Source organism: Saccopteryx leptura, chromosome 3 (assembly GCF_036850995.1).
Source record: "Saccopteryx leptura isolate mSacLep1 chromosome 3, mSacLep1_pri_phased_curated, whole genome shotgun sequence".
Lineage (NCBI taxonomy): Eukaryota > Metazoa > Chordata > Mammalia > Chiroptera > Emballonuridae > Saccopteryx > Saccopteryx leptura.
Window position 1 is genome coordinate 305923135 of NC_089505.1, and position 21642 is coordinate 305944776.

The 21642-nt window shown below is 44.4% G+C and overlaps 1 protein-coding gene across 1 annotated transcript in view; it reads left to right on the forward strand.

Annotated features, from left to right (window-relative positions):
* Positions 1-226: 226 nt before the first annotated feature.
* Positions 227-21642, forward strand: part of SLCO5A1 (solute carrier organic anion transporter family member 5A1) — a 133547-nt gene continuing 112131 nt past the window's right edge. Inside the window, exons 1-2 of the mRNA XM_066378917.1 lie at positions 227-410; positions 1979-3375. Coding sequence (XP_066235014.1) covers positions 2466-3375 — 910 coding nt within the window. The 5' untranslated portion in view covers positions 227-410; positions 1979-2465. The remainder of the gene's footprint in view (positions 411-1978; positions 3376-21642) is intronic.

Below are 21642 nucleotides of genomic sequence, written 5' to 3' on the forward strand. Positions count from 1 at the left end.
AATACTTTATTCAGGATGGACTCTCTGCCTCAGCAGCTGACTTTTTGGAGACTTGCGCCCTGAAGGCTTCAGGGCTCCTTGCCCTCCCCGCTGGCAGGTGAAGGGCAGCTGGGTGGCTTGCAGCCTTTGGGCTGGGCTGGGTTGGGCGGCCGCCCGCGCGCCTGCGCCCTCTGCTGCTCCGCTCCCGGCGCATCTCTGTGCGCGTGTGTCTGTTTGGAGAGGAAGAGAAGCTTGGGTGACAGGCGAGGCGTGAGGGAAGAGTTCAGCCTGAGTCACAGTCTCATTCACCGATTTCCCCGCGGCCGGACCGACGCTGCCTCCCCAGGAGGCTCCCAACTCCTCCCGCACGCGCCCAGTCCGCCTCCGGCTGCTCCACCTTCAGCCGGCCGGCGTGACCGACAGACTCACGAGTGAGTAGCCGCGGTGTGTGCGCCCCCGCAGCGCGGCGAGTTGTACCCGGCGGTCCTGCCCCGCGCGGGCTTTGTGTCTGTGTGAGCGCGCGCGCTCAGGGGATATCCCTGGGATTCCACGCCGGCCTTGAGAGCTCCCTGGTCACCGAGTCCGCGCTGAGGTGTGGGTGCCTACCCGGGCAAGGGCTCGGATGCCACGGGCGCGGGAGGGTGTTCACGGGATTCCCCGGCTCGGAGCGCGACCGCGGGTGGGGTTCCCCGGGAAGGCACCGGGGCTGGGAGGCGGCGGAGAAGTCCGGGCTGTGAGCGGCTGGCAGGCGGGGAATCTGGGAGCCGGTCTGGCCCTCCGAGCCGAGGTAGACGCCAGCGCTGCTGCCCCTGTCCGCCCAGCCTCTCTCCCTTCCCCTTCCCCTTCCCCCTTTCTTTTCTCAGCAGCATCACAAAAGCGCGCCGCAGAACGAAACCCAATGCAGCGCAGTCCTACTCTTCTCTCCCACCTGGTGCACATCCGCGCCCCCGCCCTCCGGGCTAGAGGAATGGAGCGCGAGTCCCTGAGATTAGGGGCGGGGGCTTACCCTAGGGTCACGTCTGTTTCAGCCTGGTGCGGGGGGTTCCTTCACAGACTCGCCGGGCGTGTGAGTGTGTGTGAGTGTGTGTGTGTGTGTGTGTGTGTGCGCGCGCGCGCGCCCCGGGCCCACCTTCGCGGGGTGCGCTCAGTGTAAACAGCACACCTCTCTGCCGGCCACCTCGTGCCTGGACTGCTCCGTGGGCTTCCGCGCCCGCATCTCTTTGTTTGGTTGTGACTTCCCCACCCCTCCGCGGAGCAAACTGATTTTCGGTTTTGCTTATTAACACTGGGTGCTGGGACTCGGTGTGGACCGCGGCCTCAAACGCTCCTGGTATTTGTCATTGAAGAGTTCTTTCCGTGGGGAGTTATTTTTAGTGTTGGAAATAAAGAGGCAAGCACGTTGACCTTTTTGCGGCTGCCTTGGACTTTGAGTATGTCTCTAAATTGATGCAGCAGACGGATTCACTTCCAGTCGCGCACACGTGCCTGCACAGAAGTGTGTATACACATTTGTGCACACGTAGCTTTCGCCTTTCTTTTCTTTTTGAAAACGGAAACTGGGAATGCACTGTGTTTATATATTAAAAAACAACAACTTTCCTTTGTTCTTTCGGACATTTTCTATTTTGAGTAATGGAGTAGGAGTACCGAAAGGTTGCAATTAGTTCACTCGAATAAAAAAACACTGCTCTGAGTCAGAGCTGCCAGGTTGATAATTATTAACACGTAAAAGCAGATGCGCTGTTTAAGGCAAAAGGGGCGGGGCGGGGGCAGGTCCTCCGTAGACAATGAGGGAGGGTCTCTGCCGACTGCCTACTACTTATTGTTCCCGCTCTAGGCTGCAGCCTGCAGCCACCTCCTCCTCCGGGGCTTCGCTCCTCGCTCCTCCGTGGGTCCCTCTTGAGACCATCTGCGCCAGTCCGTGCTGGCCCGTGGGGCGCCGGGACTCCAGCCCTAGCCGCCGCCACCCTTTGCTGACCACCCACTCTCTGCTTTACAGGTTGGCATCTTTGCGCCCACGGGTGTCTCCAAAGGAGGCGGCGAGGACGGCACGCCACTGGCCCAGCCAGCCCGGCGGGATGCAGCGCGGTCATCAGTGCTAAGCGCCCCCACACTGGGTACGGGGCGTTCTCGCTCGGGGCGGCTGGCCGAGAGGCAGCTGCAGAGGGGATGCACCCGGGACGCACAAGGCTCCTTCCGCGAGCTACGGCCTGGAGGTGGACCCCGAGCAGGGCTCATCGCAGGACCGGGAGGAACCCTACCCTCCGGGGCACGTGGCTGCGGAGCTGTGGGGCCGTGCTTGCGGTCGGGATGCCCCGGGCGCCTCCCTGCTGGTGAGGATGTCCTGCTGCGCGGCCCTGTATCTCCCAGCCCCGGTCCCTGGTGGGCACGACTGTGTGGGCCCGGCTTCGGCCCCTCGTGCTGGTGGATGAAAAGCGCTGGAGGACTTGAATGTGATCAGCGATTGAATCTGAATTTTAAGAGCCATGGACGAAGGCACTGGGCTGCAGCCCCAGGTGGGAGAGCAGCTCCAAGCCCCGGCCACAGGAGGAACTTTCCAACGGAAGTGCAAACCAGAGACCTTTAGGTCCAAGAGTTTACCTGCCCTGAACAGCACCTCCTGTCGGCCAGATCTCAGCCCCTCGAGTGTAGGCGCCAAGCCGGGCTGTACAGATTTTTTGGGCCACCAAGAGTTGAAACAAGGCCTGAGCCGGTTGGCCCCCAGTCCCTCTGCCCCGTCCACTTCAGCAGAGATGGCGGGACTTGTGGACTGCAACCACAGGGCGGACGTCAACCAAGCCATGTCAGTGTCGTCCACGTTGGCCACGCTTCAGGGGAGAAGGTGCTTCTATGTGGTCCTCACTGATTCGCGTTGCTTCCTGGTTTGCATGTGCTTTTTGACCTTCATTCAGGCGTTAATGGTCTCTGGATACCTGAGCAGTGTCATCACCACCATCGAAAGGCGCTATAGTCTCAAGAGTTCCGAGTCAGGGCTGCTGGTCAGTTGCTTTGACATCGGGAGCCTGGTGGTGGTGGTGTTTGTCAGCTACTTTGGTGGCCGGGGTCGGCGGCCGCTGTGGCTGGCAGTGGGCGGACTTCTCATCGCCATCGGGGCTGCCCTCTTCGCTTTACCTCATTTCATCTCGCCTCCCTACCAGATCCAGGAATTGAACGCCTCGGCCTCCAACAACGGCCTGTGTCAGAATGGCAACTCCTCCGGGACTTTGGAACCTCCCGCCTGCCTGAAGGACTCGGGAGGAAATAATCACTGGGTCTATGTGGCCTTATTCGTTTGTGCACAGATTCTCATTGGAATGGGCTCCACACCTATTTATACCCTGGGACCAACCTACTTAGATGACAATGTCAAGAAAGAAAATGCATCCTTGTACCTAGGTAAGACTTTCCTGTCCTCTCAAAAGGAAACACTTTCACGTTTTCTTGGAGATTTTATGTATATTTATATCTCTACACAACGAATTACATGTGTATTATAACATTAAGTTTCAGTTTATTTATGTTTTGGCTTTAGGGTAATGTGCTTCAGTTTGGGAGAGAATCAAAAAGTTGAGAGCTCTTTGAACTAGTTTTCAGACTTGAACTTCATATTATTTTCTCAAGTAATACAAACTTTAAAATATAAGATAATCTCTCTCTCTCTCTCTTTTTCTCCACCTAACTTTAGCTCTAACTTATTTAGTTTATCTTCTAATAGCTGTCCTCTAGAAAGGATCCGGAAGGACTAGAAGTAGTTGTGTGTGGAGTGAAGTTGCTGCTTCTCCTTCCTGACCCCAGCAGCTCAGGTAGCGAAGTATGCAGACTACATAAAACATACTGTATTCCCTTCATACCTGCATTTCTAACATATCGCCTGCATCACATAAACAAACAAACTCGAGTGATATCAAATAACTAGGTTGTCTTTATGTAGAAGCAACATCACAAGTCATAAAGTTTATCTAAGATATTTTTATTGCTGGTTGAAGACCCTCAATTATATGAACTTGAGAGCGGAATCCCTTATTATTTTCTGAAAAGCAGTGGCTCTTGAATTTGGTGAGTTGACTTGCATGAATTGGCTCCTGTGAACAGGTTAAGCACAGAGTTCTCATGTGGGGCCAGGTAGCCGTTGCAGCTGCTAGGAAAATACAGTTCCTAGAAATCTGTGTGGTTGTCAGCGCCTCCCTGTACTAACTGCCCCCTCAAAACTGAATTTCTAAGGGATGGACCTGAACCCTTAGAAAGGATGAATAGCTGTTATTCTGGATGTAATATTTGTTTTTCTGTTTCTCTACCGGAGTCCAACTAAAAGAAGATGAAGGATTTTACTTTATAAAAAAGTGGTAAGTAAAAAAAAAAAAAAAAAAAAAAAAAAGCAAATACCAGGTATATTTAACAACTTATTAGCAATGTGCTGATAGGATCCTTGATGTGGGAATAATAAGGCTCCAAAAGGACAGTGAAAATGATACCCAATTAGGAGGGCTGTGTTCTTTCCACAGTACAACTGTTGTCCCCAGAACCTGTTATAGAGGGTGTCTGAGCCATTCATAGCCCCCAGTAACTGGCCCGAATGCATTAACACAAGAGTTTTCTACATAGTTCATTTTTACTATTAAATGTAAGAGAAAAAAACTTCCATTTGGGGCAGAGAGGAATAGCTTGCTTGTTACTTTGCTTTCATGTTTTCTAACATTTATTTATTTATTTTAAAAAGATTTTATTTATTGATTTTAGAGAGAGAAGAAAGGGAGAGAATGACAGGGGGTGGGGGAGCAGGAAGCATGAACTTGTAGTAGTTGCTTTTCGTATATGCCATGACTGAGCAAGCCCTGGGTTTTGAACCATCAACCTCAACATCCCTACATCCCTGGTTGACTATCTACTGTGCCATTACAGGTCAGGCATCTAACATTTATTAATGACAAATTTTCAAGCACACAAGAAGTTGAAGTCAGGACTTTCTTTTATGTAGCTGCAGGAGTTTTAACATCTTAAGAAAGTTAATAATTATTTCCTAATGTCCTCATACATCTATTCCATATTCAAATGTCCTCAGTTATCTCCTTGAAGCTTTATATGTACATATATTTCAAATCTGGAGCCAATCAAGACTCACTTGTACATTGCATTTGGCTCATTAACATTTTATAATCTAGAACTGGTTGTGCCTCTTACCTGGTTCCCCTATTTCATATATTTCTTATGTGCTGGAAGTTCAGTCTAAAGGTTTGATTTGACTCAGACAAAACATTTTTGGTCAGGCAACTTTATGGATGATGCTGTGTGTTTTATATTACATGCACCTGGGCATTCATTAGTGACACTGAGTTTAACCACAGGGTTGAGAGGGTGACCACCAGGTCTTTTCATCATAAAGGTACATATCTCCCTCTGAAATAAGTACCCTTTAGAGTGATGCCTTGAGTCTGTGTACCTAACTCCATATTCTTGCTGATCTTTGCCTCTATTTATTTTGAAAATTTGGATCTCTCTTCTAGCCCACTTCTGGGTATGAGTGACACAAATTTGTTTCGTTAGAAACACAGGCAGAGCCCTACACAATAAACATCTACTAGTAAGAGCCCTGAGATTTAACTTTTCTGGTAGTGGGTTCCCACCAAGAAGAAAAAGGGCAAGTACATATGAAGTCCTTATTCTCTGTTGGGGACTGTGCTACTTTTGGGAAGACCGGAAATGAGCCATTGTCCCAGCACCTGAGGAGCTTTCAGAAATATTGACAGTTCCAGGAAGGGGTGTGAAGTGACATGTACAAGGGGAGGGAAGTTCCATTTTCTCCTTCCCTTCCTCCTTTTTCTTCTTCCCTTTACTTCTTCTCCTCCACCCCTGCTTTTAGATATCTATTAATAATGCTTTTTTTTGGGGGGGGGTAATTTTGATGGATGCCTTAGGAAACTCCTGAGAATTCTGCTTTATATTAAATGGATCTCAGTAAAAGCTCCAGTGGCTGGAGTACCAGGGACATCCCATGGGTTGTTTATTGAATATCCCCAATGGCCTGATGATATGATTTCCTTATTTTATGGAAGAGGAAACTGAGGCTCAGAGAGTTTCAGCAATTGCTCCTGGGCTTCAAACCCACACCTGTCTGACCCCAGGGCATTTGAACTCCCCTCCGTGCTGCATGCACTCTGGCAAGCTGACAGGAACCAAAGGCTGGCATGCACAGTGGAGTTCTCAGAATGGTGCAGAGGATGCAGAGCCGGCCTGACGTCATCAAGATAAGAGCATTCTCAAAGCCTTTCTTTAAATTTGAATTTATTGGAGTGACATTGGTTAATAAAATTACATAGGTTTTGGGTGTTCCGTTCCATAATACATCACCTGTGCACAGCAGGTTTTATAGGTTACTTCCATACGATTCAAATAAGAGGGATTACTGTATTCTTGGAACATGAGTGGTGCTAACCTATTAGGGTGTGGAATTTTTTTTCCCAGTAAACAACTAGTTAAATATCTTTGGTACTTTTCACAAAACTATTCCTCTAGATTACCCTTTTTACTACCTCCCCCTTTCTTAACCCTCTTGTCAGTCTTTCTAACTTCACATTACAACCATGGAAGGAAAAAACAAAGCAGGTAGTAGGTTAGTAACTGCAGGCAGGAACAAATACATCAATTCATGCTAAAACCATTGAAATGAAATGCAAAGGTATATCTGAACCCTTTGAAAGTGCGATGTTAACATTCTGGCTGCTTTAACTGTAGAAGGATGTGGTTATAGACGAGATATAGCAGCCTTTATACCCACTAAATACCTAACTCCCTCAGCAAGGGGAGAGGGTTAGTGTTGACCTGGAGCACAGAGAAAGCTTTGTAGGTGTTAAGAAGTAAGGTTAGCCACAACACCATGATTTGTAATTGTATCTCAAGGAGAGAGAAAATTGTATCCCAAGTGATCGTTCTGGGACAAGAAATTCATGAATTAAAAGAAAAATGAGAAAAAGTGGCTAACCAGGTGGGAAAGGGGGAGGGAAAAAAAGGATGCATTTCTTGAATAGAAAGCCCCAACTTTGGGTGATATTCAGGGTGATGATTGGCATGGGCTGCCACTGGCCTAGCAGGGTGGGGCAGCCACAGCCCCTCCCTGGTGTCAGCCCTGCCTTCACACCGCAAGGAAGGGTTGGTGTGAAGGCACAGTGCCTTAGAGCAGTGGTCCCCAACCTTTTTTGGGCCATGGACCGGTTTAATGTCAGAAAATATTTTCACAGACCAGCCTTTAGGGTGGGACGGATAAATGCACAAAATAAAATTATGCGACCGGCATAAAAACCATGGTATTTTTAAAAATATAATTGTCGAACTTACTAGACAAGCATCAAGAGTGAGTCTTAGATGGTTGTAACAGAGGGAATCTGGTCATTTTTTTAAAAATAAAACATCGTTCCAACTTAAATATAAATAAAACGAAATAATGTAAGTTATTTATTCTTTCTCTGTGGACCGGTATCAAATGGCCCACGGACCGCTACCGGTCCGTGGCCCGGGGGTTGGGGACCACTGCCTTAGAGGGAGCCCTGGATGGGAGGCAGGAAGCGTACTGCAGTCTGGCTCGGCCGGTGACGGTGACTGGTCGTGGGACTTCAGGCCAATCTCTTAACTTCTCCCAGCCTCTCTTACTATGTCAGGATTATTGTATTTGTTTTCCTCACGGTAATATTTTGTGGACTAAATGCACTTTGTGTGTGCAAGTGTTCAAACTCATCCTAGGGAGTGGGCAGAGAAAGGAGTGAGAGAGATTTTACTCTTTCTGGGTCTGAACACCCATAAATATTATCTTTTTTTTTTTTTTCTTTTGGTATTTTTCCGAAGAGACAGTCAGACAGACTCCCGCATGCGCCGGACCGGGATCCACCCGGCACGCCCACCAGGGGCGACACTCTGCCCACCAGGGGGCGATGCTCTGCCCCTCCGGGGCCTCGCTCTGTCGCGACCAGAGCCACTCCAGCGCCTGGGGCAGAGGCCAAGGAGCCATCCCCAGCGCCCGGGCCATCTTTGCTCCAACGGAGCCTTGGCTGCGGGAGGGGAAGAGAGAGACAGAGAGGAAGGAGGGGGGCGGGGTTGAGAAGCAAACGGGCGCTTCTCCTATGTGCCCTGGCCAGGAATCGAACCCAGGTCCCCCGCACGCCAGGCCGACGCTCTACCTCTGAGCCAACCGGCCAGGGCCAATATTATCTTTTTATAATTGGATAAAAGGCAAGAAGTATTGTGTAGGAAATCAGTCCTTAGACTCATTTATAGGAGAATCTGGATCAGTGTGGCAGCAATGTCATACTCTGATTAACTGAACTTTCTGAGAAACCATGTTCTGTCACCAGAGCTGTCTGCATGTCAACCGTTGACGACATCTTTCTTTAATGTAGAACATTTATGTAATATGTACGTGTGCCTCGTGCAACATGACGAAAGGTCTTTTGAAGTTTTAGGGGTTCTGTGGTATCCCCAGTTTCACCACTGTGCCTTCTTACTCTCAGTCTGTCCCATGGACCAGAACAGAGTCCCCTGGCCTTTTCTGGCTGACACGATTTGGGGGAAGGCGGGTTTAGATTTTCTGTCTGTATGGGAAAGCAAATGAGATGCCTTAGGGTAGTGTGAGCGTTGAGTGGCCTCCAGTTGTATCTGCCATACTGACTATGCTTTCTCTTTTGCCTCAACAGCCAGAAAAATCAACGCTTTTTTTTTTTTTTAAGTGAGAGGAGGGGAGATACAGACTCTGCATGCGCCCGATTGGAATCCACCTGGCAACCCCCATCTGGGGTTGATGCTCTGCCCATCTGGGGCTGATGCTCGCAACCAAGCTATTTTTTGCACTTCAGATGGAGGCTCCATGAAGCCTCCACAGAGCCATTCTCAGTGCCAGGGGCCAACGTGCTCGAATCAATCAAGCCATGATTGTGGGAGGGGAAGAGAGAGGGAGAGAGAGAGAGATAGAGAGAGAAAGAGAGAAGGGGAGGAGCTGGGGAGGAGAAGCAGATAGATAGTCGCTTCCCCTGTGTGCCCTGACTGGGAATAGAGCCCGGGACATTCATACACTAGGTATATACTCTGCCACTGAGCCAACTGGCCAGGGCCTAAGCCTTTTTTTTTTTCCTGATCAGTATTAATAACCTATTCTAAGTGGCTTATTAGTATTAGTTGTTTTCCTGATCTTTCTGTGGGGATTTGAAAGGGCCCAATAAACAGCCCTTTTCCCCTCACTTGAGTTCCGAGTTAATTAAGAAATGAGTGATAGAAGAGAGATTGAAGAATGTAGCCCATATCTTTGTGCAAATAGACGTCTAATAATCCAGGCGTTAAATAGACCTACCCATCCAGCCTCAGGCAGTGCCGCACTGCCTCAGTGTGGCAGTCTGGGTCTCCCATGCGGGCCGGGCTGGGGTGCACAGCTAAGACACACGAAGAAGGAGCAGGGCAGGAGTTTTACTCCTCTGAGCAGAGGTGGATTTAACGCAGGCGCACCGGGCACACGCCCTGGGCCCCGACTTCTGAAGGGCCCCGCAAAACTCCAACTTGACACTTTTTTCTAATGACATCAAGTTTGATTTCATATGTGCAATTTTAACATTAATAGTACATAATTTTTATTTATTTAAAAATATGGTTAACATGTATTTTTGTTTTCCCTGTCTCTCTCTCTTCTTTTAAGGGGCCCAATATTTTCTTCTGCGCCTGGGGCCTCAACCTACCTTAATCCATCTCTGCCCAAAAAGCAAAAAGGAGGTGTTGAGCTGGACATCCCTGTTTATTTTCAAATTTATCAATTACATGAGTCCTCTCCCCACCCCATTCCCGCCCCCCCCCCCCCCCGCAGGGACAGCATGGGGGTGAGGGTGGGGGTGGGGAGCCAGGAAGCAGCAAGAGTGGGCACATGTTATCCCCTAGGACTTTTCACTGTGCTTTGCTTTTTTTTTTTTTAAATCTGCTTTAATTTTGCTGGTCTTGTTTACAGTGTGTTCATCTTTGTAAGCCACATAAAATGCTTTTGGGAAGCTGTCTCTGTACAAATCGTGAATAAATAAAATAATCTCCACTGAAAGCACACATGAGGGCGAATGACGGTTGAGGGATTTGAGGAGATGACCCTGGACACCGGGGCCTGTGGTAGCTTCGTGTCAGGATGTGGTGACTTTTACATATACCCGGGACAGTTAATGTGTGTCAGATGGACTAGCTTCTGGACCCCTTAGCAGTTACTGAATGTATAGCAGCTGCCTGGGGCTTGCTTTCACCTGTAAGACAAACTAGTTGGTCCAAGATGTTGATAAGCAAAGTTTAAATTCTAACTGAAAATATTAAGGGTTTACAGCTTCCCTATGGAAAAGATAGTGGGGTGCACACTGGAGTGTTCAGCTCACCTGCAGATAACAGCAAACAGCCCTGTTGATAGTGTTTATGATTTGTTTTTTTGCATTGCTAGGAGTTCTGTTATCTGCGTGGTTCAAAACGGTCCCTCTGAAGCTTTATACATATGTGTGCAGAAGTCCTCAGGGTGTCTTTCTAAAATGAGGATGGGGTGGGCCCTGGAATTCTGCATTTCTCATATGCTCCCAGTGAGGCCAAAGCTGCTGGCCCAAGGGCCATATTTTAAGCAGCAAGAGTCCAAAGATCACAGATGTTTGACTCTTTGGACATCTCTCTCTGGGCTGGGTTTGGAGCCACTGTTGCAAAATCAGCTGCTCATCAAGTTTTACTTCATCAGGAGGAACCCCACCCTCTCTGATTGCATTTGCAGAAGCAAGATGTCCATTTGGGGTGTCTCATAAGCTGCGGCTACTGTTTTGAATTCCACAGTCATATGATGTCGTGATCACTGCTGAGTTCAGTGAGAGAAAGTGGCCCCGGACAAACAGTGTTCATTTTGACATTGACCAGAGGAAGCACCGCTTTATTTATTCATCTCACCACCCTGAAGGCTCTATGTCGAAGGGCGTCTCTTGGGTGGTGGGACTCTGCATGTCAAAGCTAAGGCTGTGAGCTCTGCAACCCCAGGCGAGCTCACCTTACAAGGCCTCTTGGTGGACGAAAAGCAGACAAACCCATGTACTTGGCTCTGCTTTTTTTTTCCTTTTTAAGCAATCTAGAAATTTCAGCAGTGACTTGGGAGTTTGTTGCCAGATCATGTAAGATCTGAGTATTTTGGAAATGATTTTGGAGACTAGGGATCAGAAGTTTTTTGTTTTTCTTTTTGCAGAGGTGACCTGACAGAAAAGGGGCTGAATGGACAGGTTGGCTGAGTTCATCCAGTAGGAATGGTCTGTCCTAGAGACTGTCTCATTCAGCCTCGTTGTAAAGAAATCATTTGACATGTGAGGAAACTCAGACTATAAAAGATGAAAGGATTTATGCTGTGGAAGACAATATGGCATTTCTTCACAAAATTAAAAATAGTATTAGCCCAGGCTCATTACCTTAGTTCAGTGGTTTTCAAACTTTTTGAAGTCAAGGCACATTTAAAATCTTACAAATAATTGTAGGGCACTATATACAAATTCCTGAGAAATGTGTTGTAATAATTAAGTCAAATATTAAAGAAAAATTATGAAGTCCAAGCACGCTTTTATGATAATTAAACAAAATAAATATGACAAAATTAAATTTATCCTGACATTAAAAAACATTTTTATGTTACATTTTTTGAGCTTTTTAGAATTTGTAAAAAAGGGGTTAAAAAATAAAAACACGACAAAAAAGTTATCTTTTTATATATATAGATACATTCTTAGTAAGATTTAGTAAATTCAGCAGATCCCAGCATGAATGTGTTAAGTTTTTTCATTCTTGTGTTTATGAGAAACATGAGCCTGATGTGTCCTAGTGATTTCTTCAATGTTTGGGTATACTGTATATTTGAAAGGCAAACTCTCATTTCCTCGTCAATACATTGAAGAATTCTCTCTTTTTACTCTTAATTGTATTGAGTGCAGAAAACCCTCACCTACATATCATCTTAACTTTACACCAAACAAAGGATAGAAGAAACTTGCCTCCAGTCTTTCCAGGGAACATGGCGGGGGGGGGGGTAGTGTAAACAATCCAGCACCACAGCTTAACAGCCTTTTGCAACCTAATCAGGCAAGTGAGGTGGGGGGTTGGGCAGATGTCAGCTTACAGCCAATTCCCCACACCTCTGTCCCCCCAAAATCTAAACTCCAAAAGCCCTGTTGGTTGTTTGGTCCCCAACAGGCACATATTTCTCTGGAATACCATAGGCGCACCTGGAAATCTTCTAGGGTATACCAGTGTGCCCTGGCACATACTTTGAGAATGACTGCCTTAGTTGGTTAGATCATCCCCAAACACCAAGGTTGCAGGTTTGATCCCCAGTCAGGGCAACCAACGAATATACAACTAAGTGGAACAACAAATGAGTCCTTTCCTTCTCTCTCTCTCTCTTTCGCACTCTCCCTCCCTCCCTCTCTCTCTCTCTCTCTCTCTCCCACTCTCTATCTCTCTAAAATCAATTGATAAAAAAATAAATAGAATTACCATATGATCCAGCACCCCACTTCTGGGTATATATCCAAAAGATTTGCACACCCATGTTAATAGCAGAATTATTTACAATAGTCAAGAAGTTGAAGCAACCCAAGTGTCCATCAGTGAATGAATGGATAAAAAAATGTGATATATACATATAATGGGATATTAGTCAGTCTCAAAAAGGAAGAAAATTCTTACACCTTCATCTATAACATGGATGAACCTTGAGGACACTGTGCTAAGTGAAAGAAGACAGTTACAAAAAGAAAAATATTGTATATTTGCACTTATATGAGGTACCTAGAGTAGTCACATTCATAGAAACAGAAAGTAGAATAGTGATTACCAGGGGCTCAGGGGAGGAGCACAATGGGGAGTTAGTGTTTAATGAGTACAGAATTTTAGTTACTATGGTAAAAAAGTTGTGGAGATCTGTTGCACAATGATATCAATATACTTAACACTATCAAATTGTATGCTTAAAAATAGTTATGATGGTAAAATAAAAATGAGAGTAAAGAATTTTCCCAAGTCATACAGCCAACTTGTTTTGCCTCTGAACTGATTTATAGATTAGAAGCCAATCTTTATTTTGACAAATCCTTACCACATCAGTGGAATTTGGAAAAGCCCTTGGATGGCAGAGCCACTTCTCCAGCCTATGCAGTGTTCTAGCACATTTTGATTGATGTATGTCTGTATATCAACTATGAGAAGTTTTTTCAAGTGTGGGGGAATCACAAGTTATTCCTTTTGCGCATCATTTTTTTTAGATTTATTTATTCACTTTTAGAGAGATAAGAGAGGGAGGGAGAGAGAGAGAGAGAGAGAGAAAGAAGATGGGGAGGAGCAGGAAGCACTAACTCCCATATGTGCCTTGACCAGGCAAGCCCAGGGTTTCAAACCGGGGAACTCAGTGTTCCAGGTCGATGCTTTATCCACTGTGCCACCACAGGTCAGGCTTGGACATCATTTTAAAAAGAGGAAGCAGGTTTTAGAAAGGAAAAATGGAGGCAAAGTGAGTTTTAGAGTCGGCGTTTTCAGAATGAAGCCTTCAAAGGTAAATGAAGGTGAAGAAACATACTTGGTCATTTGGATTATTCGATTGTGTCTTTTTTGGAGAGGGAAACTGGAATATTCAGAAATGGATACTGTGGGTTCATATCACTGTGGTCCGCTGTGTTGGGTGCTCCTGCAGGGACCAGTGTTCTCACCCAGCCTTTTCTGTCTCCTTGTTATAGAGAAAAAAGAGGGATTCCACAGCTGCCTGGTTCTCCCACTTCTAAGCCATTCACAGTACTTAGGTGTTGTGTGTTCTGAATCTCAGTTCCCTATGGAAAACTGCATAGGTTACAGGTCATCCTAAATAGTGATCCTCAACTAGGAGATTCATTGATAATATCTGGGATCAATTTTGATCATCACGACTTAGAGGGAGCCTACTGGCAATTAGTGATGTTTTGGCCACTGTTGCTGCTAAGCATCTTACAGTTCACAGAACAAACCCACAACAAGAAATTATCCTATGAAAAATGGTTCTTAGTGATGCTCTAAACCAGGGGTCCCCAAACTACGGCCCGCGGGCCGCATGCGGCCCCCTAAGGCCATTTATCCGGCCCCCACCGCACTTCCAGAAGGGGCACCTCTTTCATTGGTGGTCAGTGAGAGGAGCATAGTTCCCATTGAAATACTGGTCAGTTTGTTGATTTAAATTTACTCGTTCTTTATTTTAAATATTGTATTTGTTCCCGTTTTGTTTTTTTACTTTAAAATAAGATATGTGCAATGTGCACAGGGATTTGTTCATATTTTTTTATAGTCTGGCCCTCCAACAGTCTGAGGGACAGTGAACTGGCCCCCCTGTGTAAAAAGTTTGGGGACCCCTGCTCTAAACATTATTTATCTTAAGCATTCAAGATACTCTGTTATCTTGTATTTCTTTTTAAAAAAATTAATTTTATTGATTGATTTTGGAGGGAGAGGAAGGGAAACAGTGAGAGAGACAGAAACATCAGTCTGTTCCTGTATGTGCCCTGACCAGGGATCAAACCAGCAAGCTGTGTGCATCAGGACAATACCCTAACCAATGCAACCATCCAACCGGGACAATTATCTGTATTTCTTATATCATGGAACTAGAAATAGGAATCTCTAGTCTAAGTCATATAATCAGAAAGTATTGAATATTTGGATGGAGGAGACCCAGAAAACACATGTCTTTGTAGATAGAAAGGCCTTCTAGCAAGCCAATGTTAGGAAATACAAGCTAATTGTGCATTAGTAGCTACTACATCATTGTTCAGCAGATCCCATACTATCTAGACTATGTTGTTATTGGTAGGTAGTGTGCCACAGAAAATTATTTTTACTACGTGTAAAAATATGAAGAGTTTTACAGTTTTTATTGTGACTTCAGTTCCCATCAGCTTAAAAAGTTTCTAACCATAGAGATTTCTAGACCATATTATTGGCGTTGGGAATATTGTAACCCTTGAAGAGGGAATGCTGTGTGCATGTGTGTGTGAGTGTGTGTGTGTGTGTATGTGTAGGGGATACATACTAAGGGGAGTAGTATGCCATTTACCCACATATCTGAGCTCTATATTAGTGGTGATAACTTTAATAAAAGAAAACGTTGAGATGAGGAATTCTGGAAAATGATAAGGCAATTCATCAGCATTCTAAAACAGAATTTACTAACCAAATAATTGGACCTCAAGAGGAAATGTAAGATAGATTTAATTAGGGGTTATAAGACCTAGAATTTCTTTTAAAATAAGTCAGAGCTTAATTTTAAAAAAACAACAACCTGATATGGTTTTATATGTGGGATATAACGAGGGCTATTTTGAGCAGCAAATATTTTTGAGTGTTCAATATATGCGAGCTTTATACTAAATGCTTTAGCATCATCAGAACAACTCTACGTGGCAGCTGTTTTTCACATTAACTTTATCATTGAGCATTTTTAACTGTACAGTTTAGTAGTGTTAAATATATTCACATTGTTGTACAACAGATCTTGAGTTCTTTTCTGTCTTACAACAGTGAAACTCAATACCCATTACGTAGTAATTTCCCCTCCCCCAACATGGGCAGCCACCTTTCTACTTTCTGTTTTTATGGTTTTGACTACTTTAGATACTTCACATGAGTGGAATCACACAGTATTTGTCCTTTTGTGACTGGCTTATTTTGCTCAGTATAATGTCCTTGAGGTTCATCCATGTTGTTATTTATGACAGTATTTCCTTTTTTAGGGCTGCATACTACTCTGTTTTATGTACACATTACATTTTCTTTATCCATTCATTTGTTGATGGACACTTGGGTTGCTTCCACTTCTTGGCTCTTGTGAATAATGCTGCTATGAGTATGGGCATGCAGATACCTCCTTGAGATGCTGTTTTCAATTCTTTTAGATGTATACCCAAAAGAGAGATTGTTGGATCATATGGTAACTCTATTCTTTTTTTTTTTTTTGAGGAACCTCCATATTGTTTTTCATAACTGCTGCATCATTTTACATTCCCCTCAACAGTGTACAAGGGTTTCAATTTCTCTGCACCCTCACCAACACTTGTAATTTTCTGTTCTTTCGATAGTGGCCATCCTGATGGGTGTGATATCTCGCTGTGGTTTTGACTTGCATTTCCCTAATGATTAGTGATGTGAATATCTTTGCATGTGCTTATTGGCCATTTGTATATCTTCTTTGGAAAAAGATCTATTTAAGCATTTTTTATTTAATAAATTTTTAAAAATTTATTTTTAAGTTATAGTTGACATATTACACACTTATCAGCTATGATTTGCAATTATTTTCTCCCATTCTGTAGATTGCCTTTTCACTATTGATTGTTTCCTTTGATGAGCAGAACCTTTTAAGTTTGGTGTAGTCTCATTGTCGGTTTTTTATTTTGTTGCCTGTTGTTTTGAGTTATATCCAAGAAATCATTGCCAAATTCAATGTCTAGAAGGTTTTACCCTATGTTTGTTTTTTCCAGGAGTTTAATAGTTTTAGGTCTTACATTTAGGTACTTAATCTGATTTGGACTAATTTTTGTGTATGTTATAAGGTAAGGGTTCAACTTCATTCTTTTTTTATGTGAATATCCAGCTTCTCAGCACCATTTCTTGAAGAGGCTCTTCTTTGCCATTGTTTATTCTTGACTTCCTTGTCAAAAGTTGGCAGCTATGGGATATATTTACACAATGCAATAATACTTGGCTATAAAAAAGAAGGAAATCTTATCCTTTGGATCAGCATGGCTGGACCTGGAGAGTATTATGCTAAGTGAAATAAGCCAGTCAGAAAAAGACAAATACCATATGAGTTCACTCATGTGGAATCTAATGAATACGAACAAGCAAAATAGAGGCAGACTCATACATAGAGAGCAAGCTGACAGCTCTCAGGGGGTTGTTGGGTAAGGGGGATAGAGAGGTTGAGTGAAAAAGAAAAAAATAGAGAAAAATTTCATGGACATTGAGGGACTTTCAGGGAGAGGGGGGTGTGGAGAGATGGAGGAGGTAGAGGGGGAATAGATGGTGATGAACGAAGACTTCACTAGGGATGGTAAACACACAGTACAGTGTACAGATGAGGTGTTGTGGAATTGTGCACTTAAAACCTGTATAATTTTGTTAACCAGTGTTGCTAAAAAAAAAAAAAAGAAATGGCAGCTTCTTTTATTTTCCACATTTTATAGATGAGAAAATAAAGATGTGCTCAAGGTCATCTAAAAAGTGGTAAAACCAGCACCAACGTGATCACCCAAAGTGATCTTTGACTTTCAAAATTATGGAGAGGAAAGGAGGGAAAAGTTTACAAACTTCTGATGTGACTTTGGCTGTGTTCTTAGTTTCATTATCTGTAAAAAGGAGACAGGAGGCAAGTCTGGTGGCTTTTTAGATTCCTATTGCCTCTTACATTCTTCAGTTTCTGCCTTTTCAGCCCTGACTGATATGGTCCTGTTCTGGAACTTGGGACTCGGGTCTGGAGAGCTGGGGCCTGCTGTGCCTTTCAGAAGCTAGTCTCTTGAGCACTTCCTCCAGCGCCTGGTGGCTTGAGCCATGCTGCCATGTGACAGCTGCCCGTGGGGAGTCAGGCATTCCTCTTTGCTCCTATTTCAGGCAGCTGTGTATTACCTGATGGGAAATTCAGAGTCTAATTCCCCTCCAGGGAGTCATGATTGCTTGTGGAACTGTCACCCTGCAAAAATGCTAATCCCTGTTACCTAATATAACCTAGAAAGGCAGGTGCAGGTTACTGTGGCTTAAAAGTAAAGAGCAGATTCATGTAATTAATATTTTCAGCAGGATGCAATGACATAATTTGCAAGTGTATAAAGTTGAGTTGTGTAGTTCCTGACTTCCTGGCATGTAGGAATTCTTAGCTATAATACTTTAATAGTAATGATAATAGGCTTTGGTCTTGTCAGGTGTTTTTTTATTTTGTTGGCCTTAAATTATTTTGAAGGAAATAAAAGTTTTGAGTTTTTGTCTTTGGTTTGTAAAAGAGAGGGGAGAAATTTAAGTGAACAAGACTGTGGGTAGTGAATTCTAGACCTGAGACTTTCTTGCTATAAATCAACTTCTCGATCAATGTATAAAGATTTACCAACAGTCCTTATTTGCAAAATGTCTGTATATTAATGGATGGAAGATATTTGCCCATCTCTTGTCTAGAAATATGCTTATGTCCCTGGTGTGTAAGTTCAGCCGGAAGGGGAACTGTTCCTGATTTGAATTGCATTTTCATGACTTCCCGATAGGTGGAGGGCAGCAGTAAATTTTAACAAGATGCAAAAATTTTCCTGAAATAAATCTGAAAATTTTCCTATGGAAAAGACTTACTTAAAAATATAAATAGCCTGACTTGTGGTGGCACAGTGGATAAAGCGTTGACCTGGAACGCTTTGGTTGCTGGTTCAAAACCCTGCACTTGTCTGGTCAAGGCGCATATGGGAGTTGATGCTTCCTGCTTCTCCCCCCCTTCTCTCTCCTCTCTAAAAAAAAATGAACAAATAAAAAATATATAAAAATTAATCTTAGAACATTGATCTGCAACTTAGTTTTGCTAGCTTTGAAGATGTCTCTAGTTAGTTCATTCCTGTGAAACTCTCCAGAGAAGTTAGCTTTAAATTCTTTAGGAATAGTGGAGGGCAATGACTGCTAAATGCAGAAGGAAGGGGGCCAGTCAGCAACCTCCCCGTGGCTGGCATCAGTTTTTTTCATTGTGCAATATTGTCCTCAATGCACACTTTCTCTCCCTTTGGGTTCTAGAGCCACTGCTGTCCGGAGCAGCCTGTGGGACCCTCATATGTATTCTCTTGAGACACTTATTCACTTATATGACAATCTCATACCACTTTGGGAATGATGGATTTAGAACGAAAGCCTTCCAGGTCACCCATCTTGTAGAAATGACAAAATCAGATATAGATGGCTAATTAATCATTTGACACAAACTTAACTATAATGACGAATATGACTTTGACCAAACCATGTCACTTTTTCAGGACCTCAGTTTTCTTTTCTGTCAAATGATCTGGTTTGACTATACCAGAAAGACTTCTAATCTAATTGATGGTGATTTTTTGAAAGCTTGATTGAAGACTGGAGCACTATATGCTGTATGCTGTGTTTTTAAAACTAACCCTAAGAAGTGGATCCTGATCCCCAAGGAACTTACAATCTAGTTTATTTAGTGCCATCAATTCTGGATAATTTGAGATGATCTGCAGGCTGTGTGACCTCTAGCAAGTCACTTGACATCTCAGGGTTTTAGTTTTCATATTTATAAATGGATGGAATTGAATTAGAATCTCAAAGGGTCTGCTGGGGATTAAACTCTGTCAATTCTCCTGGACCTACTGTGGTGGAGATCCACGAGCTAGCATATTCGAGGTAGTTGAATTTTGTGACTGCTGGAGCTGGGCTGTCTGGGTTCAAATCCCAGCTCTGCCAGGGCTAGTATAACATGGGGCTGGTTCTGTGACTTCTCTCTGCCCCATCCCACCTCTGTTAACACCGGGATCATTGTGGGCTGGTTGTGAGTTAACGTGCATGATGCACTTAACACAGGACCTGGCCTGGCACGTGGTGAAACAGGTAAAAAAGTAGGCTGTCATTATGTAAAAAAGTTAATCCTGTTCAGGAAGAGGGTAGTGTTTGTCTTCATTGTAGCTGGCAGGGTATAGCTTCTCTTGTGGCTTTTCTGAGCTGCTGGCCTGCCTCATAAACCATGTTCAATGTACCCATGTTGATTGCCCTGTTTGGGTCATTGTATGTGAGGTGGGCCCTGAGCCAGGTGGAACTAGGCATGCGGGTTCCATTACCTCACCAGTGTTCTTCACTGGGTAGAGTCTCTTCTGGAGTCCACCACCCCTCTTCCTACCCCCCACCCTAATGCATGGACTCTGCTTCCTTGGGTCTGGAGTGGCTGTTATCTCCCTCACAAAGTAGAGAGTGACCCTGGGGAGAAAGAAGACAAAGCTTTTGGGTTATAAATAGCTTCCTGATGAGATAGATGCCTTGCTATGGGCCTCTGATAATTACGATGGGAGCTGTTGGCTATAATCAGTTTAATCGCTGAGAAGCATCAGGAGGTGGCCCCTAAGCACATATGCTCGTGGGCTGTCTTTGTGCTTTTTCTGTCCTGTTCTGGACTTAACACTGTCTGATCAGGTCTCCGACCAGCAAGTTCTGGTACCTTTAGAGCTTTTTGTGGTTCGTGAAGTGGACCTATGACTCTCATGGGTAGTCCATTTATACCCTGGCTCATAGATGGGGAGGTGGGGCAGACCATGCAAAGCAGCAGGGAGCCAGTGTCCGGGAAATACAGAAATGGGCCTTCTCAATCAAAATCTCTCATAGAGGGCACATGGACTATGCTCGTGCGTGTGTTACAGTTGGGGGTGCAGGAGAAAACACAAAGTGAGTGGAAGAAATAGCTACATTTTCAGTATTGGCTTCATACTTTCTTCCAGAAGTATGACCATACCTTGCTATCGCTGTAGTAGAAATGTTTGCATGTCTTCAAATCCTTAGTTTGTTTTGGTCAAATGACAGTTTGTAGATTATTACCAAAGCCTCTTGTTTTTTCTTCTCTCTCTAACTGTAGTGCATTTATGGCCTATTAGCACTCTATGCAGAGTTTGCATGGGCAAAAAAAGGAAGTAAAGGCCTGGTTAATTGATATTTTAATTTTTAATTACACTTATAAATGGTTTTGCTTAAAAAGTTAAAAGGGGATGATTCTGAAATAAGATTTGGATTTATATCAATGAATCATGTGGTTTGTGCCATGATACACAGATAATGGCCAAGTTAGTAGTATGTGTTATTATTTGGTTTCTGTCTGTACTGGGTGCATGGGCACCAGCTCCCTCCCTATTCACTTTCAAGGCTTTTGGCTAACTATAATAACACCTGCCCAGAATCTCAGAAAAAGTCCACAGGCTCCACTTCTTACCCTAAATTCTCAATCAGCTAGCCCTGCCCTAGTGCCTCCCATTCATGCTGCTTGTCCAGGACCTTCCTTTCTTCTTCCTACCCAGTCCCTGTGGGTTCCAGTGGACTGTTTCCTCGGATCTCAATTACAGCTCCACCAGGATGCTGAACTTTGCTCTCCATCAGCTCTTCCTGGCTGCTGGCCAGTTCTGCTGTGTGTAGACTGCCTTCTCAGATCTCAGAGCTTCACTGGGGTCCGGAGCCCTGCGACTCCCTTGTCCCGGCATGAATTCCAACATGAGAGCCACACACAGGTGCTTTGCTGTACACAGCTCTTGGTCTCCATAGGGGTTATCTTGTGTCTGTGGCTGGTGAACTCACTGGGTTAGGCACAGCCCAGTGTTAATGAGGTTCATTATCATGAATCAAGTGTTAGTCAGTCACTATTGCTCTGTCCCATTATGCACTGCTCTCACCTTGTCTTGTCAACTTGCAAATAAGGTTACTTACTGACCTCCAGCAGGTAGGGATTAGGAGCAATGCTCACCCATCCCCACTGCAAAGAACAAACACAAAGCGAAACACAAAATCCCACCGCCCCAAGAAAAAACTCCACTTTAGGTCATATACTGTATGTCAGTACACGGAAACTATATAATAATAATTATAATTAACTTGGCATAGTAATGATGATATGGTAATTGG